Below are 24,997 nucleotides of genomic sequence, written 5' to 3' on the forward strand. Positions count from 1 at the left end.
TGATAATACTTTTTTATCTTAATTTTGGTTAAATCATTTTGTATTTCTTTTATCCCTGTGTTGACAAACAAGTTGAGAGATGAGATCAGTCTTATTCTCAAGGTTTGGGCCATTTTCCATTTTGCTTCTACAATAAAGAAAAAAATGATTTAAAATTTTCCTAGTACTAATATTAATAAAACTTGGAAACATGGGTAACATTGAAGGATATCCATTCACTTCGGCACCATTTGGCCAATGCATGCGTAGTCGCTTTAGGCATGTCTGACTTTGTGCAGCATGATGGGCTGTAGCCTTCCAGGTTCCTCTTCCATGGGATTCTCCAGGCAGGAATACTAGAGTGGGCCGTCATGCCCTCCTTCAGGGGATCTTCCCAACCGAGGGATCAAACCTGTGTCTCTTATGTCTCCTGCATTGGCAGGCTGGCTCTTTACCACTAGCGCCACCTGGGAAGCACATTTGGCTAAGGGGTCTCAATCAATCCTATTAGGAACAATATCTCCTTTATTTTATTGACAGGAAATCCATAGATATTATCACTTAACTTCATAATATTTAAAAAAATATAAAATCAACTATAAAATAAAGAGGAAGAAGTTATCTGTATAAAACAACATGTAGTTCAATGTGTAAATGCTTGGGTAAAACTAGCAGGCAAAATGAAACAGAAGCCTGAGCCTACTCGGAGTCAATGTCAACGTGACAGATAGGGTGTAGATATTGTACTGGTGTCAATACCACCAGCAGAGGTGTTTTCAGTTATGAGATTTTTCTGGAATAAACAAATCTTGATAAGGTTAAAAAACACATATATTCTTTCCTCGATTTATATAGTAGATACATCCGAGGGAAAAAAAATGATGCAAAAACTTTTGCTTGTGTGCAAAATAGACTTAAATTAGGCTGCAAATATAACGTGAGGGTTTTTATCGAAATGAATGTCCAGTGGCCCTTACAGAGATGCCTGGGCTGGGGCGAGGGACTGACCCACCCATAACGCTCTAACCTCACTGTGTACTGACGCCAGTAGTCCCCCTCCTCACTGGCTCCACCAAAAAACACCCTGGACGTCTCATAAAACTCCAGTAAAGAGCTGTTCCAAATCTTATGAGAGCCACAGACCATAACACACACACACACACACACACACACACACACACACACAAACAAAAAACTAGTAAGGAACTGTCATCTGAACACGGGGTGGCAGAAAACCTTGCAGATAATTCTGCTGAGTTACAGGGAAGAAATGGGGACTGGAAGCAAGACATTTTGAATCTGAAGGGAAACGAAAAGACCTTTTATCCTCTTTGAATGCATGTTACCTGACTGAATGGAAAACCTTAATTTTTACCTTCACATTCGTCATAGACATCGCAGTGGATAAAGGGGGCTTGTTTTATTTTGCGATCCCCTCCCCCCGCCCCGCCTCTTGCTGCCTAGCCAGCCGTAAGTCTCCTGGCCTCACTGCCTCATCCGGTTCACCTTCTGCCTCCTAGTACCCTGGCAGTCATCTGGACCTTTGGGACAGACTTATCCCCAGCGTGGATCACCTGGATACGCAGTGCTCTCGCACAGCTTTGCCAGGCCTTTCTCAGGAGGTCTATCTTCTGAGCTTCGCTAAAGATCCTAGCTGTGCTGATTTCCCACAAAATTGAATGCTTTCCACGTGGAGGGATTTTACAGGTCACAAAGTGGTCTCTTATCAATGACTTCCTTCATCTTGAAGTTCAACTAACAGATGAAGCCAATCTTTTCTCGCAGTGAAGGACCTAGGCTGTAGCAAAAGGCCTCTTTCACCGAGGACCCTTTAAGGGCCTGGGCCGGGACGTCTGTGGGGCGAGGGCCAGGGAAAGGGGCGGGTGGGGGAGTGTCTTCTTTCTCCCCCAACACTCCGGCTGCGACCGAGCCGGGGTGGGTGGGGGCTGGCTCCTTCCTTTAGCCAGCAGCTGCTGCACATTCAGCTTACTAGCCCGGGCCAGGAGACCGGGCGGCAGCGACTCCAGCTCCCGAAAAGTGAATCCGCTCTGGGGACTACCGCAATGCCCCGAGCCTTCGGGGTGCTCCTGGTCCTGCTGCTCAGCGGAGGCCTCGGGGGCGGCCAGGCGCAGCGCCCGGAGCGGCAGCAGCAGCAGCAGCATCGGTGGCAGCCACCCGCGCATCAGCAAAGAGGTACAGTCGAGGCACGGGCTCCAGGTCACACGCTCTGCTGGGGCCCGCGGACCTTCTCTGGTCCCTTCGTCCTACGCTTGCTGGAGAGGGACCGCTTTCTTGCTTTGCCTTTGGGGAGCGCGCTTTGGGGCGAGAGGGTCTAAGTCTGATGCAAGTTCACTTTTAGCTCCCTGAGTTCACCCACCGTCTGCCTACCTCCCCCCAAAGAAAACGGAGCGTTTTCATCTTCCATGCGTTTCTGTGTCTACTTGCTATCACTGAACATCCTGCAAATTAGTTTCCTAAGTTTTTCTAAGAGGCAAACTTTCAACCAATTAAAAAACTTTAAAAAGTTTCCCCAAATCCGTTTCCATCCCCGCAGAGAAAGATTTCCCAAGCTGTGGCTCGTCTTGGAGCTTTATGGAGGGCAGCTGATACATCTTTATTTTTAGAGACTTTTGTTTCTAACTCTTTGAACAGGGCGTGTAAAGGCGTTTTTTGTTGTTCAGTCGGTAAGTCGTTAAGTATGTGGATTTTCTTTCTTGGCAGTGGTGCCCCCAGACTCATCTTTTATTTACCGACATCCTATTTTGGGTATGCTATTTTATTATAGTGAAATGCCTCCCCTTGCTTAAACACAGATGAAACCTCTATGTCATTTGTGTTTTAATTAAGACCACAGTGCCCAGATAACACTCTTCGCCTGACTTTGGGAAACAGTTATACTTAACGTGACACAAATAACTCTCCTCAGAGCGCCTTAATGTTTGCATATGATTTCTGAAACTCTGGGGAGACTTTGCAGGGTTAGTTTATGGTCATGAATTTTAAAAGAAGTGCACGTGCAGCATTTAACACAATAATTTATAATACAACATTTGAGCAGACTTTTCTGTAAGTTGGAAAACATGTATCAAAGTAAAAAAAAAGTTTGAGAAATATTTAAGGTTTGGTTTCAAACATCAAAATGTTTACCCTAAGAGTACAAAATCTGGAGATTAGTAGCTTTTGAAAGTTTTGATGAGACCGAATCTGCCAGAATTTTAAAGAATACTTATCCCTCTTTTAGTTAACTGGAATAAGCTATGTCAACAGTTCTGATAGTTTTTCTGCTTGCAATCTAGCATTTCTAGCATTGCTACTTTATTTTAAAGGGAGAAAAAAAATGTACTCTAAGCTCCTAGCTATAATAATAACCCCCTGATTAAAATTCCTAGAATAAAAATGACCTTACATTCACTATATAACATTTTTTTCCCTTCTATTTTGGCTTTTGCTTTTCTGAGAAGTCAAATGGGGTCAATGTGGCTTAATTAATAGAACTTATGAGAATGATTTTGAGAGTATCTTTGGCAGCTGATTTAAAAAATACTACCTTTAAATATTAACTTTACTCAGTTATGTGATGTTTTAACAAAACATAATACTTTAATACTCTTAGGCAGCTGGGAGTAAAGATACCAAGATCATCAACTCTCTGTTTACTTGAAGCTCAAAGCATGCAGAGTAGGGATCAAGTGGGTTCCTGACAGTTTTCCATGGCATGCCCCCCCCCCTTTTTTCTCTTATTCTCCCTCCTGTCTCCTCCCTCTCCCCAGTTTTATTTGAGGTAAAATTAACTCTGATTTCTATGGTCCAGGCACAAGATGAAATGAATTCAGAATGGAGAAATTATACTGCCATTTGTTGAGACATCATTTGAACATTATGCACAATAAGGAATTCTAACTATACCATAGCGTTCACTATACACTGCTATATTTTGCATTCTAGCATCAGTTATTGTGTGTTTTATAGATTATTTGCAATATATTTAGAGACTGGCTCATGGATAAATGGTTAAAGCTTGTTAATATTAAAGTTTACATAAAATATATATTCATAATGCCTTAAATTTGTATAGTGCTTTATATTTTTAAAATACCTTATATATGTGAGATTATTTTACCTCCAGTCATTATTTATTGTTAGACACATTTAAAACTTAAGGCTTGGAGTAGCTGTGACTTAAGTTCATGCAACTGATAATAACTTAATTCTTAACAACTAAGAGCACTTCTAGTATTGTTTTATGTTCAAGGTCCCATTTTATAGTACAAAAGTTTTTTTTTTTTCCATTTAATTTTTTGAGGCCATGTTTCCTTTTCAATACAGTTCTGTTAAAGCAAGGTCTCAGTGAAGATTATTGGATATGAGTTTGATTGAAGAGGTGTTCTCTTGGCTATCATCAATTTTCTCTTTTCAATTATACTAGCACTGACCTTCCTGGCCAAGAATTAATTTAGAATGAGTTCTGTCTTCCCTTATAGTATGGTACTAGTTTACTAAGAATGTTGACATGAGGAAACATTTTTAGACATTGTAACTAAGTTAGAAACTTAATCAGATTTTTTTTGTTGTTTTTTTTCTTTGAAATCTTGTATAGTTTCTAGAACACAGTGAATTGTGGTATCAATAGTATTGACTCAGCAGGAAAGATATTCTAAGGAAATTCCTTAACTAAATTTAAGATTGACAGAATAGGAAAATGATACAAAGTGGGTCTGTATTTCAGCAAGGCAGTAGATAAGATCTTATCCTGATATTTGTGTAAATAATGTGTGGAAATGGAAATGTAATAGTAGGTAAATTGCAACTGAGTGAAAATAATTTCCAAAGACTACTGCATAGTAGATCAAGATCGATCCAGGAAGAAGTCTTTAGGGCTGTGACAGAGGTTTCCTTATGCTCATTTGTCTTGGTAATGGCTTGATGGAAAATATAACATCCAAGTTTATGACAACTGCCGGTGTTCCAAAACTGATTCAGATGGCTAAGCTGATGACTATCAGATTCAGGAATCTATAAAGGTCTCTATAGGCTGATCCATGAACACAACCTACATGAACTTGGTTTTGTTATTTGTATCCAGATGTTAAGTAGTTTCATGTTGCCCTCTTTAAACATTTGTTGTGTACTTTATATGAACAGGAATGAGTACAAAGACAGGATGAGAAAGGCAGTCTGAACTGCAGCCCATTCAATATGAACATACAGTGCGATATGGTGACAGAATAGTTAACTCATAAAAAACTTAGAAGCAGGTTGGCTGGTTGGTTTAGTACACATTTGAGTGCAGCATTGACAAATGGATGCAAATCGAGAGGAGGAAGAGCAGAAAGGTTAGAAGTCTGAAAAGATTTTTAAAGGAGGATTATTCCAAGTAAAGACTGTTAATTTGGAGAAAGAAAGACTTAGGAAATCATGAGATATCCTTGAATTTTTGGAAGGGTTGTTATTTGGAAGAGAGACTAAAATATTCTTTCTAAAGCCTGAATTTAAATGCATAGAAGAGTGTGACAAAGAGGAAGGTTTAAGTTAAATAAAATGAGAGGAAACCTCTCCTCCCTCCTCTCCCTTCCCTGTTCTGAGCTGTTCAGAAATAATTGGGTTGTGCTGGAACACCCAGCTTCTGGAAATGTCCATGCAGTGATCAAATGTGCAACATGTCAGAGATGATTTAGGAAGGAATGCCTCTGCAGAAAGGAAGTTAAGATTCAAGTCTCCAGTCCTTAACCAAGTCCAAGATTCTAGTATTACATTCTATTGTTTTGAGAATGCATACTTGTATTTGAACTTCTGAATTCTTAAAAAATGTCAAGAAAATATTCAGTGAATATAAATGTGTTTTTAGATGTCTTCTGAGATTTAAAATAAAAACATCTTTGAGATGATTGTCACTCATGTTTGGCAAGAATACTTAAAAATTTAATATATAATTTCCACATCACCATAAATTGCACAGTTCTAAAACATCCTGTGCTATAAAATGTGAGAACACTTTATAAATTACCTGAGAACTTTTCAGGGGATTTATTGTGGCTGTAAAGCTGTAATTGATTTTTTTTTTATGGTATTTCCTTTTGTTACATTTGTAACTTGTTGGCTTGTTCACTACATATTGGCCTACTAGTTTGGTAAAAATGATTTATAACATATAAAGTGTATGAGTAAGAATATGAACATATTCACCATTGACTGTTATATTATGGATGTGTTAGAGTTTATTTAAATAACATACTTTATATATTCTTAAAATCTCACTTATTGGTGTATGCAAATTGCTGATATATCTTAGTCCTAAATTTTTTTTTAAGATTTCCTGCAAAGTAATGAACTGAATCTGTATCAAGAGTTTCTTGGGATTATGAAAACCTTGCACATGCTTTGCCAATTCTGTCTCTTTTTAAATTTTTTATATTTAATATTTTATTGTGTAAACAAATAGGATCTTATTCTAGGTACACTGTAATATGCACATGAGAAAGATATAGGACCTTTCTTGCAAAAGTTTGAATAAGTTTTGGTTATAATTCTGGTTAATACTTATTAATACACATCATACTCTTTTTATAATATATTGGCTGGGTCTCTTATTTTTTTATTTTAATTTTTTATGTGGAGTATTATTGCTTTACAGTGTTGTGTCAATTTTTACTGTATAGTGAAGTGAATCAGCTATATGTATACATACATCCCCCCTCCCTTGAACATCCCTCTCACGCCCCACATCCCACCCCTCTAGGTCATCTCAGAACACCGAGCTAAGCTCCCTGTGCTATATAGCAGCTTCCTACTAGTTATCTATTTTACACATGGTAGTGTGGCAATGGCACCCCACTCCAGTACTCTCGCCTGGAAAATCCCATGGATGGAGGAGCCTGGTAGGCTGCAGTCCATGGGGTCGCGAAGAGTTGGACACGACTGGGTGACTTCGCTCTCACTTTTCACTTTCCTGAATTGGAGAAGGAAATGGCAACCCACTCCAGTGTTCTTGCCTGGAGAATCCCAGGGACGGGGGAGCCTCATGGGCTGACGTCTATGGGGTCACACAGAGTTGGACACGACTGAAGTGACTTAGCAGCAGCAGCAGCAGTGTATATATCTCAGTCATACTCTCCTTGTTCATCTCACCTTCTTTCCCTTCCCACCTGTGTCCACATATTTGTTCTCTTTGTCTGTGTCTCTATTCCTGGCTTGCAAACAGGCTCGTCTATACCATCTTTCTATATTCCATGCATACGAGTTAATATACAATCTTTGTTTTTCTCTTTTTGACTTATTTAATTCAGTTTGACAGACTCTAGGTCCATCCACATCACTAGAGATGACCCAGTTTCTTTCCTTTTCATGGCTAAATAATATTTCATTGTATATATGTTTCACATCTTCTTTATCTGTTCATCTGTTGATGGACATTTATGTTGCTTTTATGTCCTGGCTTTTGTAAATAGTGCTGCAGTGAACATTGGGGTACGTGTGTCTTTTTGAATTGTGGTTTTCTCAGAGTATATACCCAGTAGTGGGGATTGCTGGCTCATATGGTAGTTTTATTTTTAGTGATTTAAGGAACCTCCATACTGTTCTTAATAGTATTTGTATCAAATAGATGGGGAAACAGCGGAAACAGTGTCAGACTTTATTTTTTGGGGCTCTGAAATCACTGCAGATGGTGACTGCAGCCATGAAATTAAAAGATGCTTACTCCTTGGAAGGAAAGTTATGACCAACCTAGATAGCATATTGAAAAGCAGAGACATTACTTTGCCAACAAAGGTCTGTCTAGTCAAGGCTATGGTTTTTCCAGTGGTCATGTATGGATGTGAGAGTTGGACTGTGAAGAAAGCTGAGTGCTAAAGAATTGATGCTTTTGAACTGTGGTGTTGGAGAAGACTCTTGAGAGTCCCTTGGACTGCAAGGGATCCAACCAGTCCATTCTAAAGGAGATCAGCCCTGGGTGTTCTTTGGAAGGACTGATGCTGAAGCTGAAATTCCAATACTTTGGCCACCTCACGGGAAGAGTTGACTCATTGGAAAAAACCCTGATGCTGAGAGGGATTGGGGGCAGGAAGAGAAGGGGACGACAGAGGATGAGATGGCTGGATGGCATCACAGACTCAATGGACATGAGTTTGAGTAAACTCCAGGAGTTGGTGATGGACAGGGAGACCTGGTGTGCTGCAGTTCATGGGGTCGCAAAGAGTCAGATGCTACTGAGCAACTGAACTGACTGACATTCCCACTAACAGTGCAGGAGGGTTTCCCTTTTTCCACATCCTTTTCAGCATCTATAGTTTGTAGATGTTTTGATGATGACCCATCTGGCTGATATGAGGTGATATCTCATTGTAGTTTTGATATGCTTTTCTCTAACAATTAGTGATGTTGAACATTTTTTCATGGATTTGTTGGCCATCTATATGTCTCCTTTGGAGAAATGTCTATTTAGGCCTTCCACCCATTTTTGGATTAGGTTTTTTTCTTTTTATATTTAGCTGCTTGTATATTTGGAGATTAATCCTTTGTCAGATGCTTGGTTTGCAAGTATTTTCTCCCATTCTGAGGGTTGTCTTTTTGTCTTATTTATGGTTTCCCTTTGCTGTGCAAAATCTTTTAAGTTTAATTAGGTTGCATTTGTTTGTTTTGTCCAATTGTTTCTTAATTCACCTCAGTTACTGTAGCTCCTAAAAGATGAGATTTCACCTCACTGTAATGACTACACTTTTCACCTTCTTTAGATGTAATTATTTAACAACTCAAATAGATACCCCAAGAGTTCTACCCAGATATGATTGCTGTAAGAAAAACATGGATTTTTTTCCCCCATGGGTGGGTTTTAGTTAAATAAAAAGAATTTCTGAAGTAGTAGAATTTGGACTTTTTATTCCTTTCAGTTATACTGTAATAGCTGCTACTCAAAAAAGTTTCCTTAAGTAGATCATTGCCACTCTTTTTTCTATTCATATATTTAATAAATACTGATTATTCATGGAAATGACTAATGTGCTAGACTTTTCAATGTGGACTGCTGAGAATGAATCATTGTTCTTTCTTCTAGTCCACATAGATTTAGCAGTGACCGATAAAAAGAAATTCATTTAAGCTTTATACGGGCTCTGACATCTCCTTTCATAATCTACTTCAGAATTTTGGAACTACAATGGTGGGCCACAATGGAAGAGGAGGAATCAAGGCCTCGTGGGTCCAGAACAGGGAATACTAATTTCTGTTTACCCTGTGCATAACAAGATTAGTGGGGTGGTTATCTGTCCTTATAGAGTCCAAAGGATTTATCAAATGCACACCTGAGTCCAGCCAGCATTAGCTGTCCAGTAGGATTTTATCCTGTGGGTAGAACATGTCTGGAAGAGTTTCCAAGAGAGTACTTAAATAAAATAGGTGACTCCAGGTCATCTGTCCAATATGCTTTACGTCCTTATTTAGCACGTGGAGACCCTGTGGAAAAGATGAGGAAGAAAACATTGACAGTGGCCAAATTGTCTAGTTTCTAATCTGGAAGACTGGAGTTTAGGAGTCTTAGTCACAACTTTGAAATGGGTAGCTAAGCAGGAACTAAGGCAGAAGCCAACTGAGGTGAATGGGAAAAGAAGGTGGGGCTTAGAGAAGGACAGCGTTAGATAGGCACATGATTCTCCAAGACTCATGCCAGGCTCAGTGTATACCAGGCAGCCAGAAAGAAGATGGATTCTGGGCTGAACCCATGGGTAAAACTGAATTCCAAGGCCAGAATTTCTGCAAGAAATTGGTGGGTTGGGCCTATGTGTATTGGAATGTGGTTAAAGAATGATTGTATTCAGTGAGCAAAAGAGAGCTCCCCCCACCCAACAACAACAACAAACTCAACATATCCCTGCTCTTATGGAGTTTATATTCTAGTTGAGACAAATATGATGGAAATATAATGAATAAGTAATATCATGAATACCTATATTGTGTAGAATGTAGCCAGTGATGGATTTCTGGACAAATACAACAAAAAGGAGTCAGGAGTTCTAAGAATGAAGGATGGTTTCTATTTTTAAATAGTGATAAAGGGATAAAGGTTGACCTCACTGAGGTCACCCTTGAGTGAACACTTGCTGAGGTTTTGGGAATGATTAATACAGATATCAGCTGGAAGAGTACTCTGAGCACAGGGAACAGGCTTACAAAGGTCTAAAGCACAATTAAAGGGCTAGAGAAGTAATGTGGGCTTGATCACTGTAAAGATTTTGCTTTTTAGTCTAACTCAGGTGGATGATACTGAAGAGTTTTAAGCAGAATAAAATGAATGAATTGAATAAATTAATATTTTTCATCTCAAGCAAGCTCTAATCCATTGGGGTAGACACAGGATAAACGTAGGATTATTTTAAATTCATCTCCTGCCCCTAACCTTTCATTTGTAGGGCATGTTTAAGAGAATCCATTCCAGAGTATTACACTTCAACAGTCTTAACATCAGGAGGCTCAGAGGCATCTTTGTAAAACTTTTTTTTTTTTTTTTTTGCTTTTGGCATCTCACTTCCATTCTACTATTAAAGAATATGAATAGCTCAAAACTGCCCAAGTTCAAGGAACTTCTACATATCCTTTTATTTTGTCCCAGTGTTCCTAGAAATATGCCTTAGGTTTCTTGGAGCATTTTTAGCTAATGTACTTGTTACAAAAATTCTCTATAATCCCACATGGATATGTATGTACCTTAGAGTTCTCTTTTTTTTTTTTTATCATTCATTTCAGTATCAGAGCTAAAGTTTAGGTACTATTATTAAAAATGACACAGTGATGTATTGATCTGATGACTTCTTTTATGAAAGGAACTTTGAAATGTTATCAACCTTTTTACAGTTAGAAGCACTCGATGCTCTGCTTCGATTTTTATAACTTCTTTAAGGATCTCTGTAAGTCTTGCAGTAATCTTTGGAATAAAGTAACTCAATTTTGGGCTGACCTAATTTTATCATTTAAAACAAACCATCTCTGTCTTCCTTCTTCCCTCCTCCCTCCCTTCCCTTTCTCCCTACCTCTGCTTCTTTCCTTCCCTCATCCCCTTCCTCCCTCCCTTTCTTTTTCCTTTAATATCCTGATTCTGAATACAATATGGTTTTCAAAGAGATGATTCTAACAAATTTAACTTCTTAGAAAGTATGAAAGGATAAACTTCACCTACATATTTCATTTTATTAAAAGTCACGGATAATTATCATATAAAGATAGTTTTGAGACATAATCTAAAATTACATTGAGAGTTAAAGCTAGGGTATTGCCTGCCAAAGATGTTAATATGAATAAAAATATAGTATTTTTCCAGTCATCTTGAATGTGGATTTTAATATGGGAGCTTTATCCTGTTTGGCACGTGACATTTAGAAGAAGATTGTAGAGGCTAGTCTATTAGTGGTTTATTACTCATAATGCTGGCTTTCTGTAGCAGGCCTAATCTAGTACAAATAGCAAGTTAATCTGTGTAAATTCTGAATGATGAACACCTGAGCAGCTATTTCATGTCTGGCTCTTGGTAGAGGCACCTTGTAGGAAGTTAACGACATCTCTCCTCTTACGGTCTTCTCAATTGACTACTGGGCTGTGCGATTTCCCAAGGCTCTTTGTTCAACTAGGTCTGCGTGCCAGATGCTTTAGATTGGTTTAATAGTATCTAGTGCATTGTGAGTGTTAATGCATTCATTTACACAGCAAAAGTTTCCAACAGGTTAATATAATTATCCTCATTTTAGAGAAGGAGAAATTTGTCAAGGACAAACACATGTTCCACTGTTAGTTCTAGAAATTAGAATATGTTCCTTTTCCTGGTTTTGTGGACCCTAAGTTGTCATCTCTTTTGGAGCTTTAGATCCTTTCTGATCCTTTATAAAATACCTTAAAAATCATATTATTTCTGAATTATGTTAGTAGTCTAGTTTTAAATTGAAGATTCACTAGGTCTTATGGAAGAACAAGAAAAATAAAACATATAGTCTTCAAAACTCATTTTCATTTAAACACACACACTACTTAAAAGTATGCAGAAATACACATGCATAATACTCAAAGCTATGCATAAATTTCAAAGTAGCCATCAAATTTTAGTCTTTAAATTTTTAGGATTTGGATTATTGGGTGCTAGACTATAACCCACTCCGGTATTCTTGCCTGGAGAATCCCAGGGACAGAGGACAGACAACATGGGCTGCCATCTATGGGGTCGCACAGAGTCAGACACGACTGAAGCGACTTAGCAGCAGCAGCAGCAGCAGCAGCAGACTATAATAAAGAATTAATTGATTATTTCTGTAAGTCACCTTACAGAAATTACTTCAGTAGGCTAGAAGCAATTGTCTTTATAACAGATTCTTTAAAAAATAGTTACTGTATATGTCTGTGAATGAAAAGAGCAAGAATCAAATGATATACGTAAGAATAAGAGCAGAGTTAATCTCAAAATTCCTTCTGAAAAGTGCAGAACCTGGCATCTTCATAAAAAGATTTAAGGAGTTCTGTTTGAAGCCAAACCTCTCAGTTAAGACAGAAAATTGTGCAAACATCCTAGAGTTTGAGAGGATTTGTATGTGTATCTATGTACCCTTTACAGTTTAATGCTCTCACAGTACTTAATATATTTAATATATTATTTGATTGTTTAATCATTAGATTTTCAGTTTTATAAGCAAAAATATAGAATAAAGGAATCTAAAAATTTCCAAGATTCTGAATTTCCAAAAAAACCTAGTTGCCTTGATAAATGCTTATAGACCACAGAATAAGCTGTAAATGGGATCATTTATAGTTTTCAGTCTGGTAGCTATACTGTTAAAACTCTAAAGTGTAATTCTTTTTAAGTTGCTTGTAACATATAAGGTCCTATTCTAAAGAGGAAATAAGGTTAGTCGAATTTGCCACATCAAATATATTTTTTCAAAAGCCTGTAGTAGCTGCCCCAATTGTCTAGCTTATTGCCTGCTATGCCTTTTTCAATTACCTAATGAGGCTCAAAGTGTGAAGGAGAACACAAAGTAGTGCAATTGTCATTTCAGGTAGCTACTTCATCTCATTGGTTTATTGTGAGGAGTATATAAAACAATGAATATAAAGCATGGTGCATCTATTAGGGACTCAATAAATGTGAATTTTCAAAGTGCCTCAAGAAAAATGAATTAAGCCTAAAAGTTGTCTTGGTGTCTCTAGCTTGAAGCAGCCTTTTTTTTCCTCCAGCCCCATGGTGTACCAAATTCAGCTGAGGCTGTTGATGAAAGTATTTGCTCATATACTTGAAAACACAAATGTATGAATTCAATTTTAATTGGAATTTATGTTGTAGTATTTCACTATTGTGAACTTCATAGCTTGTTATAAAAAAGACTCTTATTAACATACACTTTTTTTTTTTTAAGGTATAGTTGATTTACAATGTTGGGTTAATTTCTGTTGTACAGCAAAGTGGTTCAGTTATATACACATGTATACATTCTTTTTATATTCTTTTCCATTATGGTTTATCACAGGCCATTGAATATAGCTCCCTGTGTTACACACTAGGACCTTGTTGTTTATCCATTCTGTATATACTAGTTTGCATCTGCTAATCCCAAACTCTCACTCCATCCCTCTCGAACACTTCTTAGCAACCACAAGTCTGTTCTTTACAACATATATTTCTTTATGTCTTCAATTTCCATATATATTCCTCTGCTTTGGAGATAACTTGGATTAGCAGAAAAAGTATAGACTTGGGAGATGGAAGGAATTGGATTCATAGCCATGTTGCCATTTTTCTTACTGAGACCAAAAACCTGAGTCAACAGAGTTTAAATTTTCCATTCGTAAAATAGAATTACGCTAGATAATATTTGTGAAAATTGTTTTTATTGTTAAGTCACTAATTCATGTCCAACTGTTTGTGATCCCATGGACTGCAGCATACCAGTCCTCCATGTCCCTTACCACCTCCTGGAATTCACCCAACTTTATGTCCATTGAGTTGGTGATGCCATCCTCATCCTCATTTGTGAAAATACTTGGCAGTTAATCAGTAAATGTTAGCCAGTTTCTTCTTTCTTTTATTACCTGATCACAAAGCTCAAAATAATATTTTCAGTGCATATAACACCCGTTTTGCTTTGTGAAAGTCACTCAGTCGTGTCCAACTCTTTGCAACCCTATGGACTGTAGCCTGCCAGGCTCCTCAGTCCGTGGAATTCTCCAGGTGAGAATACTGGAGTGGGTAGCCGTTCCCTTCTCTAGGGGATCTTCCCAACCCGAGGGTCCAACCCAGTTTTCCCACACTGCAGATGGATTCTTTACCATCTGGATTCTTCACCATCTGAGCCACCAGGGAAGCCCCAAGAAACACACCTTCGCTGACCAGTGACTCGTGCTGGGGCCCCAGTGGTGAAAGGACCGAATCATAGCCACTAGACCACCAGGACATTTTGCTATAGAAGAGCAAAATATTCTACAAGTAGACCCTAAGAGATTATAGATGACAAACTATTTATGTCACTGCAGAGCAGTTGAAGAATTCTATCAAGGTCACCCAAGTCAATAATAGAGATAGGAAGGAACACAAAGTCCTACAATTAGCTAATGATTATGCTAGTAGCCCAATATGAGAACTTATTTAAGCAGGCAACAGAATGGAAATTTTAGTAGTACTTCGTGGCTCTTTATATTTCAATTATGATATAATAAATTTTTAAAAGGAATTTCTCCATACCATTCCCTCTGGGTCATCCCAGTGTACCAGCCCCAAGCTTCCTGTATCCTGCATCAAACCTGGACTGGCGATTTGTTTCTATGATATTATACATGTAGGGAGGTGGGAGGGGGGTTCAGGATGGGGAACACGTGTACACCCGTGGTGAATGCATGTTGATATATGGCAAAACCAATACAATATTGTAAAGTAAAAAAAAATAATAATAAAAAAATTAAAAAAAATAAAAGGAATTTCTCCTTTTTTGACTTGAATTTATTAGGGATTGATAAATTACTTTTTAAAGAGCTCAATGTATGGCACGTGACAAGTGCTTCATAAAGATTAGTTATTATTTTCAACCTATGAAGCATCTGTCTTCATTAACATCTTCTTGGGTAGAGCTGACAATTCAGCACGTTTGACACACAATGGGAATTAATTTTAGGATGGTCTTCAATGAAAAGTCTAATTGGATTGTTAAAAAGCTCTCAACATAGACTCTCTTTATTTGGACTGTCTCTATTCACTAAAGTGAAAAAACAGTCTGAATAGGGAGAAGGTTTAGTTTGTCTGCCTGTGCAGTAAGTCTAATGGTAAATTTCTGAAACAAATAAACAAAAACTACCTCAGGAAACCATGTAACCCAAACAGATCTCTAGGAAAACCTGCTTTTTTTTTTTAACTTGGGGACATCAGATTTTGAAGAAAGAAAAAAAATCAGACAAAACACTTCCTAGGACTTGGCCGTAAAGAACCCGCCTGCAACGCAAGAGACCCGGGTTGGATCCCTGGGTCGGGAAGATCCCTTGGAGAAAGAAATGGTAACCCGTTCTGGTATTTTTGCCTGGGAAATCCCACATACAGAGGAGCTGGCAGTCTATGATTCAGGGGGCCATAAAGAATCGGACACAACTTAGCGACTAAACAACAGACTTGCTATAGTCTCCTTCCCTATTTAAAAAGTTTCAATCACGTTTAACATGTAATGTACAACTAGTTAATTTTTCACTGTGGTAAATTGGAAAAAAATCACTGGATTTGTAATTGGGACTCCAGGATACAAGTTTTGCCTCTAGTCCTTGCTAAAACTGCGACCTTAAACAATACTTTAGATTCATTTAACTATTCTGAAATTCAATTGCCATCTAATAAAGAAGATTGAGAACATAACGTTCAGCTCTATCTCATGGGGTTGTTGTAAGGGTTAAATAAAATATGCCATACAAATAGTATTGTTAATAATACTACTCTGTATTATGATAAATGATAGGTTTGGTCAAAGGCATCATTGCAATATAAAGTTTTTCTTCACCCCTTTCCTTGATTTTTTTCCCTTGTGACTCTTAATATTCTTAGTTCTCCTGTATTGAAAACCTTGGCACATCCTCCTTTTATTTTTATTTACTTATTTATTTTTTGCCACATACCTCCAAGTAACACAGAAAAAGTAAATTGGTATGGAAAGGAAATATTTAAAATGCACATCCTATATTCATTGGTTTTGCAAATAGTTACTGATACACTCTGTATGTAGAAATGATACGTTGAAAAATTCTTCAAAATACTTTTTATTTTCTTTATGATCTTTCTCAAGTTTTTACAAAGTATTTTCCAATCAACTTTCAAGGGCAGATTTTATCCACAGGCTTCCTAGTATGTGCTACCTAAGATGTTCTGAGAAAGCAAACCTATCCTAAGTTTCCATATTCATCCAGGAGTCCATAGATTAAGGTCAAAGTTGGCTCATGTATATAATGAGTCTAACCTGTTTATGATTTTCATTTATGTAATAAATTGAATGATGAATCCAATCTTGTACAAACTTCAAGAGCTATTGTTATTTCAAAAAGCTAGAAGGGCACATAATTAACTAGTTACTCTTTCAAGATCTTCAGCTGTGTAATGGTTAGAAATTAATATGGTAAGTTTCATAATAATAGGACTTTTAAAATTTACTGCTCTATTTCTTGTCTTTAGACTGGCATATGGTAGGCACACAATAAAAATTGTAAAATGAAGCTACCCTTTTTGGGCAGACTAAAAGAACTGCCTTTAAAAATTGCTGTACATGTACTATATTTCCTAATCTTTTTATTGTTCAGTTCAGTTCAGTCGCTCAGTCGTGTCCGACTTTTTGCAATCCCATGAATCGCAGCACGACAGGCCTCCCTGTCCATCACCAACTCCCGGAGTTCACTCAAACTCATGTCCATCAAGTCGGTGATGCCATCCAGTCATCTCATCCTCTGTCGTCCCCTTCTCCTCCTGCCCCCAATCCCTCCCAGCATCAGAGTCTTTTCCAATGAGTCAACTCTTCGCATGAGGTGGCCAAAGTACTGGAGTTTCAGCTTTAGCATCAGTCCTACCAATGAACACTCAGGACTGATCTCCTTGAGGATGGACTGGTTGGATCTCCTTGCAGTCCAAGGGACTCTCAAGAGTCTTCTCCAACACCACAGTTCAAAAGCATCAATTCTTCGGCGCTCAGCCTTCTTCACAGTCCAACTCTCACATCCATACATGACCACTGGAAAAACCATAGCCTTGACTAGACGGACCTTTGTTGACAAAGTAATGTTTCTGCTTTTGAATATGCTATCTAGGTTGGTCATAACTTTCCTTTCAAGGAGTAAGCATCTTTTAATTTCATGGCTGCAGTCACCATCTGCAGTGATTTTGGAGCCCAGAAAAATAAGGTCTGACACTGTTTCCACTGAAGTGGAAACACTTTCCCATGAAGTGGTGGGACCAGATGCCATGATCTTCGTTTTCTGAATGTTGAGTTTTAAGTCAACTTTTTCACTCTCCTCTTTCACCTTCATCAAGAGGATTTTTAGTTCCTCTTCACTTTCTGCCATAAGGGTGGTGTCATCTGCATATCTGAGGTTATTGATATTTCTCCCAGCAATCTTGATTCCAGCTTGTGCTTCTTCCAGCCCAGCATGTCTCATGATGTACTCTGCATATAAGTTAAAAAGCAGGGTGACAGAATGAGTATTTTTATAAGATATACCTTTCAAAAAATACTGAAACACAATATGTGCAATTATGAGGTGTTGTTATCGATGCCACTAATGTGATAAAAAAAATAATTTAGAATGCTTTTTATGCTTTTGAGGCATACTTTCTTTCTTAGGATATTCCCATAAGAGCTGAGCAATTTTTAAGCTTTGGATGAGGAATGCATATTTCTTTGTTTACTCAGGACTTTTCTGTGTGTGGGGTCTCTTTTGGATGAGGATTATAATGCATAAGATTAAAATGTTTACCAGCTATCATTTAAAATATATATTAGACACTAATATTTCAGGTTCTCCACCAGTTTTGTCCCTAACCCATCAACATTTTCTAAGCTCATCATTTGGAAAGGATTTTCCTTTTTACCTTTTCTAAATTAATCTGTTTTCACCCATTTTTTTCCAAAAAGGTAATCCTCACCCTCTATGCCTTTACTGAGCTCTTTGAGCCATCAAGAAATCTTTCTTTTCTTCAGCATGCCCTACTTTTGAACATGCTTCTTTCTCTTGTATTTTTAAGATGGAGTTAAAAGCTCATTTCCTCCAGGTCCTCAGGTGTGAATACACCTCTATCACTTCTGTAACTTTAGCCCCACTTATCATTATGTATAGTGTAAAAATATTCATCCTATTATATATATAAATTTTTCTTAGGTTTCTTGATTGATTTCTGTGTTTATGAGCTGAGAGGGTGAGAGGGAGGAGTAGGAACTTCTGTTGCAATTAGCTATGTTTTCTTCCTTTTAATACCAGATGAAGCCCTAGTCTACAAGAACTCATTAGGCCATGGCAATATTTTCAATTGAAAATTTACTTAAAGGAAATAGAAAACTGACATGCTACTCCAATCTTTATTCTCTTGGTGTGTATTATTCATAGATAAAGAAACAGTAAAGTGATTGAAATGACAATATAAATCAGATAATAAAAATACTCTGCACTCAACTATTTTTTCCCCAAAACTATAGAATTATTAGCATACTGGCAAATTTCTTTCAAGTTAAATATTTCACTGTAACTGGGAATGAATATTAAACACTTTTAAAATTTCTGTTCAGCAATTAGTATAAATTTAACAGAGCAGATCCTAAAAATTAAATTTAAGTAAGCACATAACATGGTTATCATGATTTCTATAGAGAGGTATGGGTGAGCGGTGGACTGCCACAGGGGCATGGGCTCTGGGTGCAGCAGACCTGGGTATGGCACAAACCCTCTTGGAGGAGGTTGCCATTAACCCCACCATAGAGTTGCCAGAATTTACACAGGACTGGGAAACAAACTCTTGGTGGGCACAAACAGAACCTTGTGTGTTCCAGGACCCAGGAGAAAGGAGCAATGATCCCACGAGAGACTGACCCAGACTTGCCCATGAGTGTTCAGGAGTTTCTGGTGGAGGCATGGGTCGGGGGTGGCCTGCTGCAGGTTGGGGGCACTGAGTACAGCAGTGCATGCTTGGGGCCTTTTGAAAGAGGTCGCCATTATCTTCATTACCTCCACCATAGTTTGATTTTGCCAAGAGAACACACTGGTCATAGCAAACACCCTCTTCAAACAACACAAGAGAAGACTCTACACATGGACTTCACCAGATGGTCAACACCAAAATCAGATTGATTATATTCTTTGCACCCAAATATGGAGAAGCTCTATACAGTCAGCAAAAACAAGACTGGGGGCTGACTGTGGCTCAGACCATGACCTCCTTATTGCCAAATTCAGACTTAAGTTGAAGAAAATAGGGAAAAGCACTAGACCATTCATGTATGACCTAAATCAAACCCCTTATGACTATACAGTGGAAGTGAGAAATAGATTTAAGGGACTAGATTTGATAGGTAGAGTGCCTGATGAACTATGGACGGAGGTTCGTGACATTGTACAGGAGACAGGGATCAAGACCATCCCCATGGAAAAGAAATGCAAAAAAGCAAAATAGCTGTCTATGGAGGCCGTACAAATAGCTGTGAAAAGAAGAGAAGTGAAAAGCAAAGGAGAAAAGGAAAGATATTCCCATTTGAATGCAGAGTTCCAAAGAATAGCAAGGAGAGATAAGAAAGCCTTCCTCAGCAATCAATGCAAAGAAACAGAGGAAAACAACAGAATGAGAAAGACTAGAGATCTCTTCCAGAAGATTAGACATACCAAGGGAACATTTGGTATGATGGCAGAGCCATCTTTTTCACTCTCCACTTTCACTTTCATCAAGAGGCTCTTTAGTTCCTCTTCACTTTCTGCCATAAGGGTGGCATCATCTGCATATCTGAGGTTATTGATATTTCTCCCAGCAATCTTGATTCCAGCTTGTGCTTCTTCCAGTCCAGCGTTTCTCACGATGTACTCTGCATATAAGTTAAATAAGCAGGGTGACAATATACAGCCTTGACGTACTCCTTTTCCTATTTGGAACCAGTCTGTTGTTCCATGTCCAGTTCTAACTGTTGCTTCCTGACCTGCATACAGATTTCTCAAGAGGCAGGTCAGGTGGTCTGGTATTCCCATGTCTTTCAGAATTTTCCACAGTTTATTGTGATCCACACAGGCAAAGGCAACATTCAGAAAATGAAGATCATGGCATCGGTCCCATCACTTCATGGGAAATAGATGGGGAAACAGTGGAAACAGTGTCAGACTTTATTTTTCTGGGCTCCAAAATCACTGCAGATGGTGACTGCAGCCATGAAATTAAAAGATGCTTACTCCTTGGAAGGAAAGTTATGACCAACCTAGATAACATATTGAAAAGCAGAGACATTTCTTTGCCAACAAAGGTCCGTCTAGTCAAGGCTATGGTTTTTCCTGTGGTCATGTATGGATGTGAGAGTTGGACTGTGAAGAAGGCTGAGCGCTGAAGAATTGATGCTTTTGAACTGTGGTGTTGGAGAAGACTCTTGAGAGTCCCTTGGACTGCAAGGAGATCCAACCAGTCCATTCTGAAGGAGATCAGCCCTGGGATTTCTTTGGAAGGACTGATGCTAAAGCTGAAACTCCAGTACTTCGGCCACCTCATGGGAAGAGCTGACTCATTGGAAAAGACTCTGATGCTGGGAGGGATTGTGGGCAGGAGGAGAAGGGGATGACAGGGGATGAGATGGCTGGATGGCATCACCGACTCGATGGACATGAGTTTGAATGAACTCTGGGAGTTGGTGATGGACAGGGAGGCCTGTCGTCCTGCAATTCATGGGGTTGCAAAGAGTCGGACACGACTGAGCGACTGAACTGAACTGAACTGAACTGAAAGAAAAACTAAGGAGCCTCTCGATGAAAGTGGAAGAGGGGAGTGAAAAGGGTGGCTTAAAACTCAACATTCAGTAAACTGAGATCATGGCATCTGGTCCCATCACTTCCTGGCAAATAGATGGGGAAACAGAGAAAACTCTGACAGACTATTTTTTTGGGCTCCAAAATCACTGCAGATGGTGACTGCAGCCAGGAAATTCAAAGATGCCTGCTCCTTGGAAGAAAAGTTTTGACCAACCTAGACAGCATATTAAAAAGCAGAGACATTACTCTGCCAACAAAGGTCAGTCTAGTCAAGACTATGGTTTTTCCAGTAATCATGTATGGATGTGAAAGTTGGAATGTAAAGAAATCTGAGTGCCAAAGAATTGATGGTTGTGAACTGTGGTGTTGGAGAAGACTCTTGAGAATGCTGTAGACTGCAAGGAGATCCAACCAGTCCATCCTAAAGGAAATCAATCTGAATATTCATTGGAAGGACTGATGCTGAAACTATAACTCCAATACTTTGGCCACCTAATGCGAAGAACTAACTCATTTGAAAAGACTCTGATGCTGGGTAAGATTGAAGGCATGAGGAAAGGGGATGGCAGAGGATGATGATACGGTTGGATGGCATCACCAACTCAATGGATATGAGTTTGGGTAAACTTCGGGAATTGGCGGTGGACAGGGAGGCCTGGCACGCTGCAGTACATGGGGTCACAAAGTATCAGACACAACTGAGGAACTGAACTGAACTGAACTGACTAGTAGAGAAAATCAAATTCTTTCTGGTGGACTTAATTACAGCATCCTGTTCCACCGTGCTGCTCTCATATGCTTTACATTTGTGTAGCATCTGGTATCTAGGATGTTTTATTTTTTCACCACCATGTCTGTGCCTCCACACAAAACTTTTGAGTCTTGTTTATAGCAGTGTATTCCTAGATTTGGAGTAACATGGGTGTCAGTACTTAAAATGAATGATTTAACTTGATAAAAGTAAGAATGAATAGAAATAGAATCCCAGACTTTCTAAATCCCAGACATGTATTTCAGTTTTATATAAATCTTCTCTCTGATATGGAAAGTATCAATTTTTAAATGGAGAAAGCTAATATAAAAACTGAGGCTTTGTAACAGTTGAGGGAGGGTAGGGTTAAACACTGACTCTATAGATAATCTATAAAAACGTTTTTTTGATTCAGTCAAAAAAATGATGGTTTCTCATCTTTTCCAGAGAGAAAAATTCATCATTTTTTCTGTGTGTTTAAGATAATTTTTACTTCTTCTGTCACTTAATTGTATTATTTAATTGATTTTTTAACATTCTATTCATAAGTATCAGATACAGCTTAGAATACATATGTCAAATTGTTTCATATTAATATACATGCCTTTTTATCTTTCCAATAGACTTGTGTATAGTTTCATATTATTAAGGAATTATAAACTGAATTTATTATAATTCACTGAGTAAAATATTGATTTTAAAATCTAATGTTATTTTGAATATCCCCTTTGAGAGACATTGGAGACTTATAGTGAAGTCATCATTTCACTAAGATTTCTTTCTAATAAGACATGAACATTACTGGAATTATATTTTATGCATTACATTCCATTGACATAATTTTAAATTTCCATTCTACTTCACTATAAATGGAATTTCATTATGTGTGACTCCACAATAAGTGGGTTACAGTATTGTTGACATTTAGCAGGATTACAGATCTTAGTGTCTTTGTACACTCTGCGTTAAAATGCATTATGTGTGTTTTCAATTCTGTTTCAAAGAAACTACTCTTGATTTACATACTTGTTGTATAGAAGAATTCTGTTAAACTCCATTGCTTAATTTCATGGTTTTGTTTTTGTTTTTTTTCCTTTCTAAAACCAATTGAAATATTTCTTGGTGTATTTTGTGACTATCGGGTAAAAATTAGATAAAACTTATGGATTATAAATATATTTGTGGGAGTTTTCTCTAACAGTAGGTCTTTATAAAGTCTTTGTGGATCTTAAGCTGTAATTGTAGCTTTCTCTTGTTAACTGTCTTTTATTCTATATTTTATTATGAAAGTTCTTGTAGAAAATGAAGTGTTTTACATAGTGCTGAGAAAGCCTTTCTCTTCTAAAGAGTGAAATTAAAATATTTCTTTTGTTTCAAGCTCAGGGGAGAGATCTTAGTGAGAATAGACTCTTTTATCTGGAGATCTGTTTCAGGGATTTGAAAGCAGAGCTACTGCTGTGGAGGCAGAAGAATGGGTGGGCTAAGGTGACACAGAAGACGACAAAGACAATGGACTTTGGTTTTAGGAGGCCTGGTGTTGAGACCTCCTTATCTGTTACTGTAGATAATAATCTCAGATGTAGGTATCCAGTTGTAGATAACCCTTTTTTTTTTTTTTGGTAAGGAGTGTTAGACTCAAAGGGGAAATTGCCCTTAGAACAGTCTAAAGCCATTAATTCTAGAACGATTTCCTCAAGGGGACCCAGGGATGACCAAGGCCTGGGACACATCAACTCAGTCCAGTTTGAGGGGAGGAACATTTTAAATTCAACCAGGTCAAGGACATTTTAAATTCAACTAGGACTTCCCTGGTAACTCAGCTGGTAAAGAATCCGCCTGCAATGCAGGAGAGACTAGTTTGATTCCTGGATCGGGAAGATCCCCTGGAGAAGGGGTAGGCTACCCATTCCAGTGTTCTTGGGTTTCCCTGGTGGCTCAGACAGTAAAGAATCTGCCTGCAATGCCGGAGACCTGGGTTCAATCTCTGGTTTGGGAAGATCCTCTGGAGGAGGGCATGGAAACCCACGCTAGTATTCTTGCCTGGAGAATCCATGGAAGAGGAGGCTGGCAGGCTACACTCCATAGGGTCGTAGAGTTGGACACAAGTGAACTAAGCACACATAGGTAAAGATCACCTTCTACAGCTGTTTTTAAACTTTCCCACACCTCTTCTTTATGCTCTTTCTGAGGGGAGTGTTAGTAACCACCTTGAGAGAGAGATTTATATTTAATCATTATGCCACCCATAGTCTTAGTTTTCCAGCTTGGTTTGGATGTATCCAGTTGTAACTTATGGTAACAGATTTGGACTAGAGATGCCCTTGTTGTTGTTCAGTCACTAAGTCATGTCTGACTCTTTGCTACCCAATGGACTGCAACACACCAGGCTTCCCTGCCCTTCATTACCTTCCAGAGTTTGCTCAAAGTCATGTCCATTGAGTCAGAGATGCCATCCAACCATCTCATCCTCTGCACCCACATTTCCTCGTTCCCTTAATCTTTCCCAGAATCAGAGTTTTTTCCAATGGGTAGACTCTTCACATCAGGTGGCCAGATTATTGGTGCTTCAGCACCCATCCTTCAAAAGAATATTCAAGGTTGATTTCCCTTAGGATTGACTGGTTTGATCTCCTTGCAGTCCAAGGGACTCTCAAGTGTCTTCTCCAGCACCACAGTTCAAAAGCATCAATTCTTTGGTGCTCAAAACCAATTCTTTATGGTTCAGCTCTCACATCTGTACATGACTACTGGAAAAACCACATCACTGACTATGCAGACCTTTGTCAGCAAAGTGATGTTTCTGCTTTGAATACACTATCTATGTTTGTCATATCTTTCTTTCCAAGGAGCAAGTGTCTTTTAATTTCATGGCTGCAGTTGCTGTCTGCAGTGATTTTGGAGCTCAGGAAAATAAAACCTGTTCACTTTTTCCCATTTTTTCCCCACTGCTTCCACTTTTTCCCCTTCTATTTGCCATGAAGTCATGGGACCAGATGCCATGATCTTACTGTTTTGAATGTTGAGTTTGAAGCCAGCTTTTTCACTCTCCTCTTTCACCCTCATCAGGAGGGAAGATAGTTCCTCTTCACTTTCTCCCATCTGTATATCTGAGGTTGTTGATATTTCTCCTGGAAAACTTGATTCCAGCTTGTGATTCATCTAGCCTGGCATTTCACATGATGTACTCTGCATGGTGGTGGTGGTGGTTTAGTCACTGAGTTGTGTCCAGCTCTTGCGACCCCATGGACTGTAGCCTGCCAGGTTCCTCTATCCATAGGATTCTCCAGGCAAGAATGG

General features: G+C 38.5%; 1 protein-coding gene across 1 annotated transcript in view; it reads left to right on the forward strand.

Moving 5' to 3' along the window:
• The first annotated feature begins 1,967 nt into the window (after positions 1 to 1,967).
• The window catches only part of LAMA2 (laminin subunit alpha 2), a 699,730-nt gene continuing 676,700 nt past the window's right edge, over positions 1,968 to 24,997 (forward strand). Inside the window, exon 1 of the mRNA XM_002690220.6 lies at positions 1,968 to 2,172. Within this exon, the coding sequence (XP_002690266.2) occupies positions 2,043 to 2,172 (130 nt within the window). The 5' untranslated portion in view covers positions 1,968 to 2,042. The remainder of the gene's footprint in view (positions 2,173 to 24,997) is intronic.

This window comes from Bos taurus, chromosome 9 (genome assembly GCF_002263795.3).
Source record: "Bos taurus isolate L1 Dominette 01449 registration number 42190680 breed Hereford chromosome 9, ARS-UCD2.0, whole genome shotgun sequence".
NCBI classification, from domain to species: Eukaryota; Metazoa; Chordata; class Mammalia; order Artiodactyla; family Bovidae; genus Bos; species Bos taurus.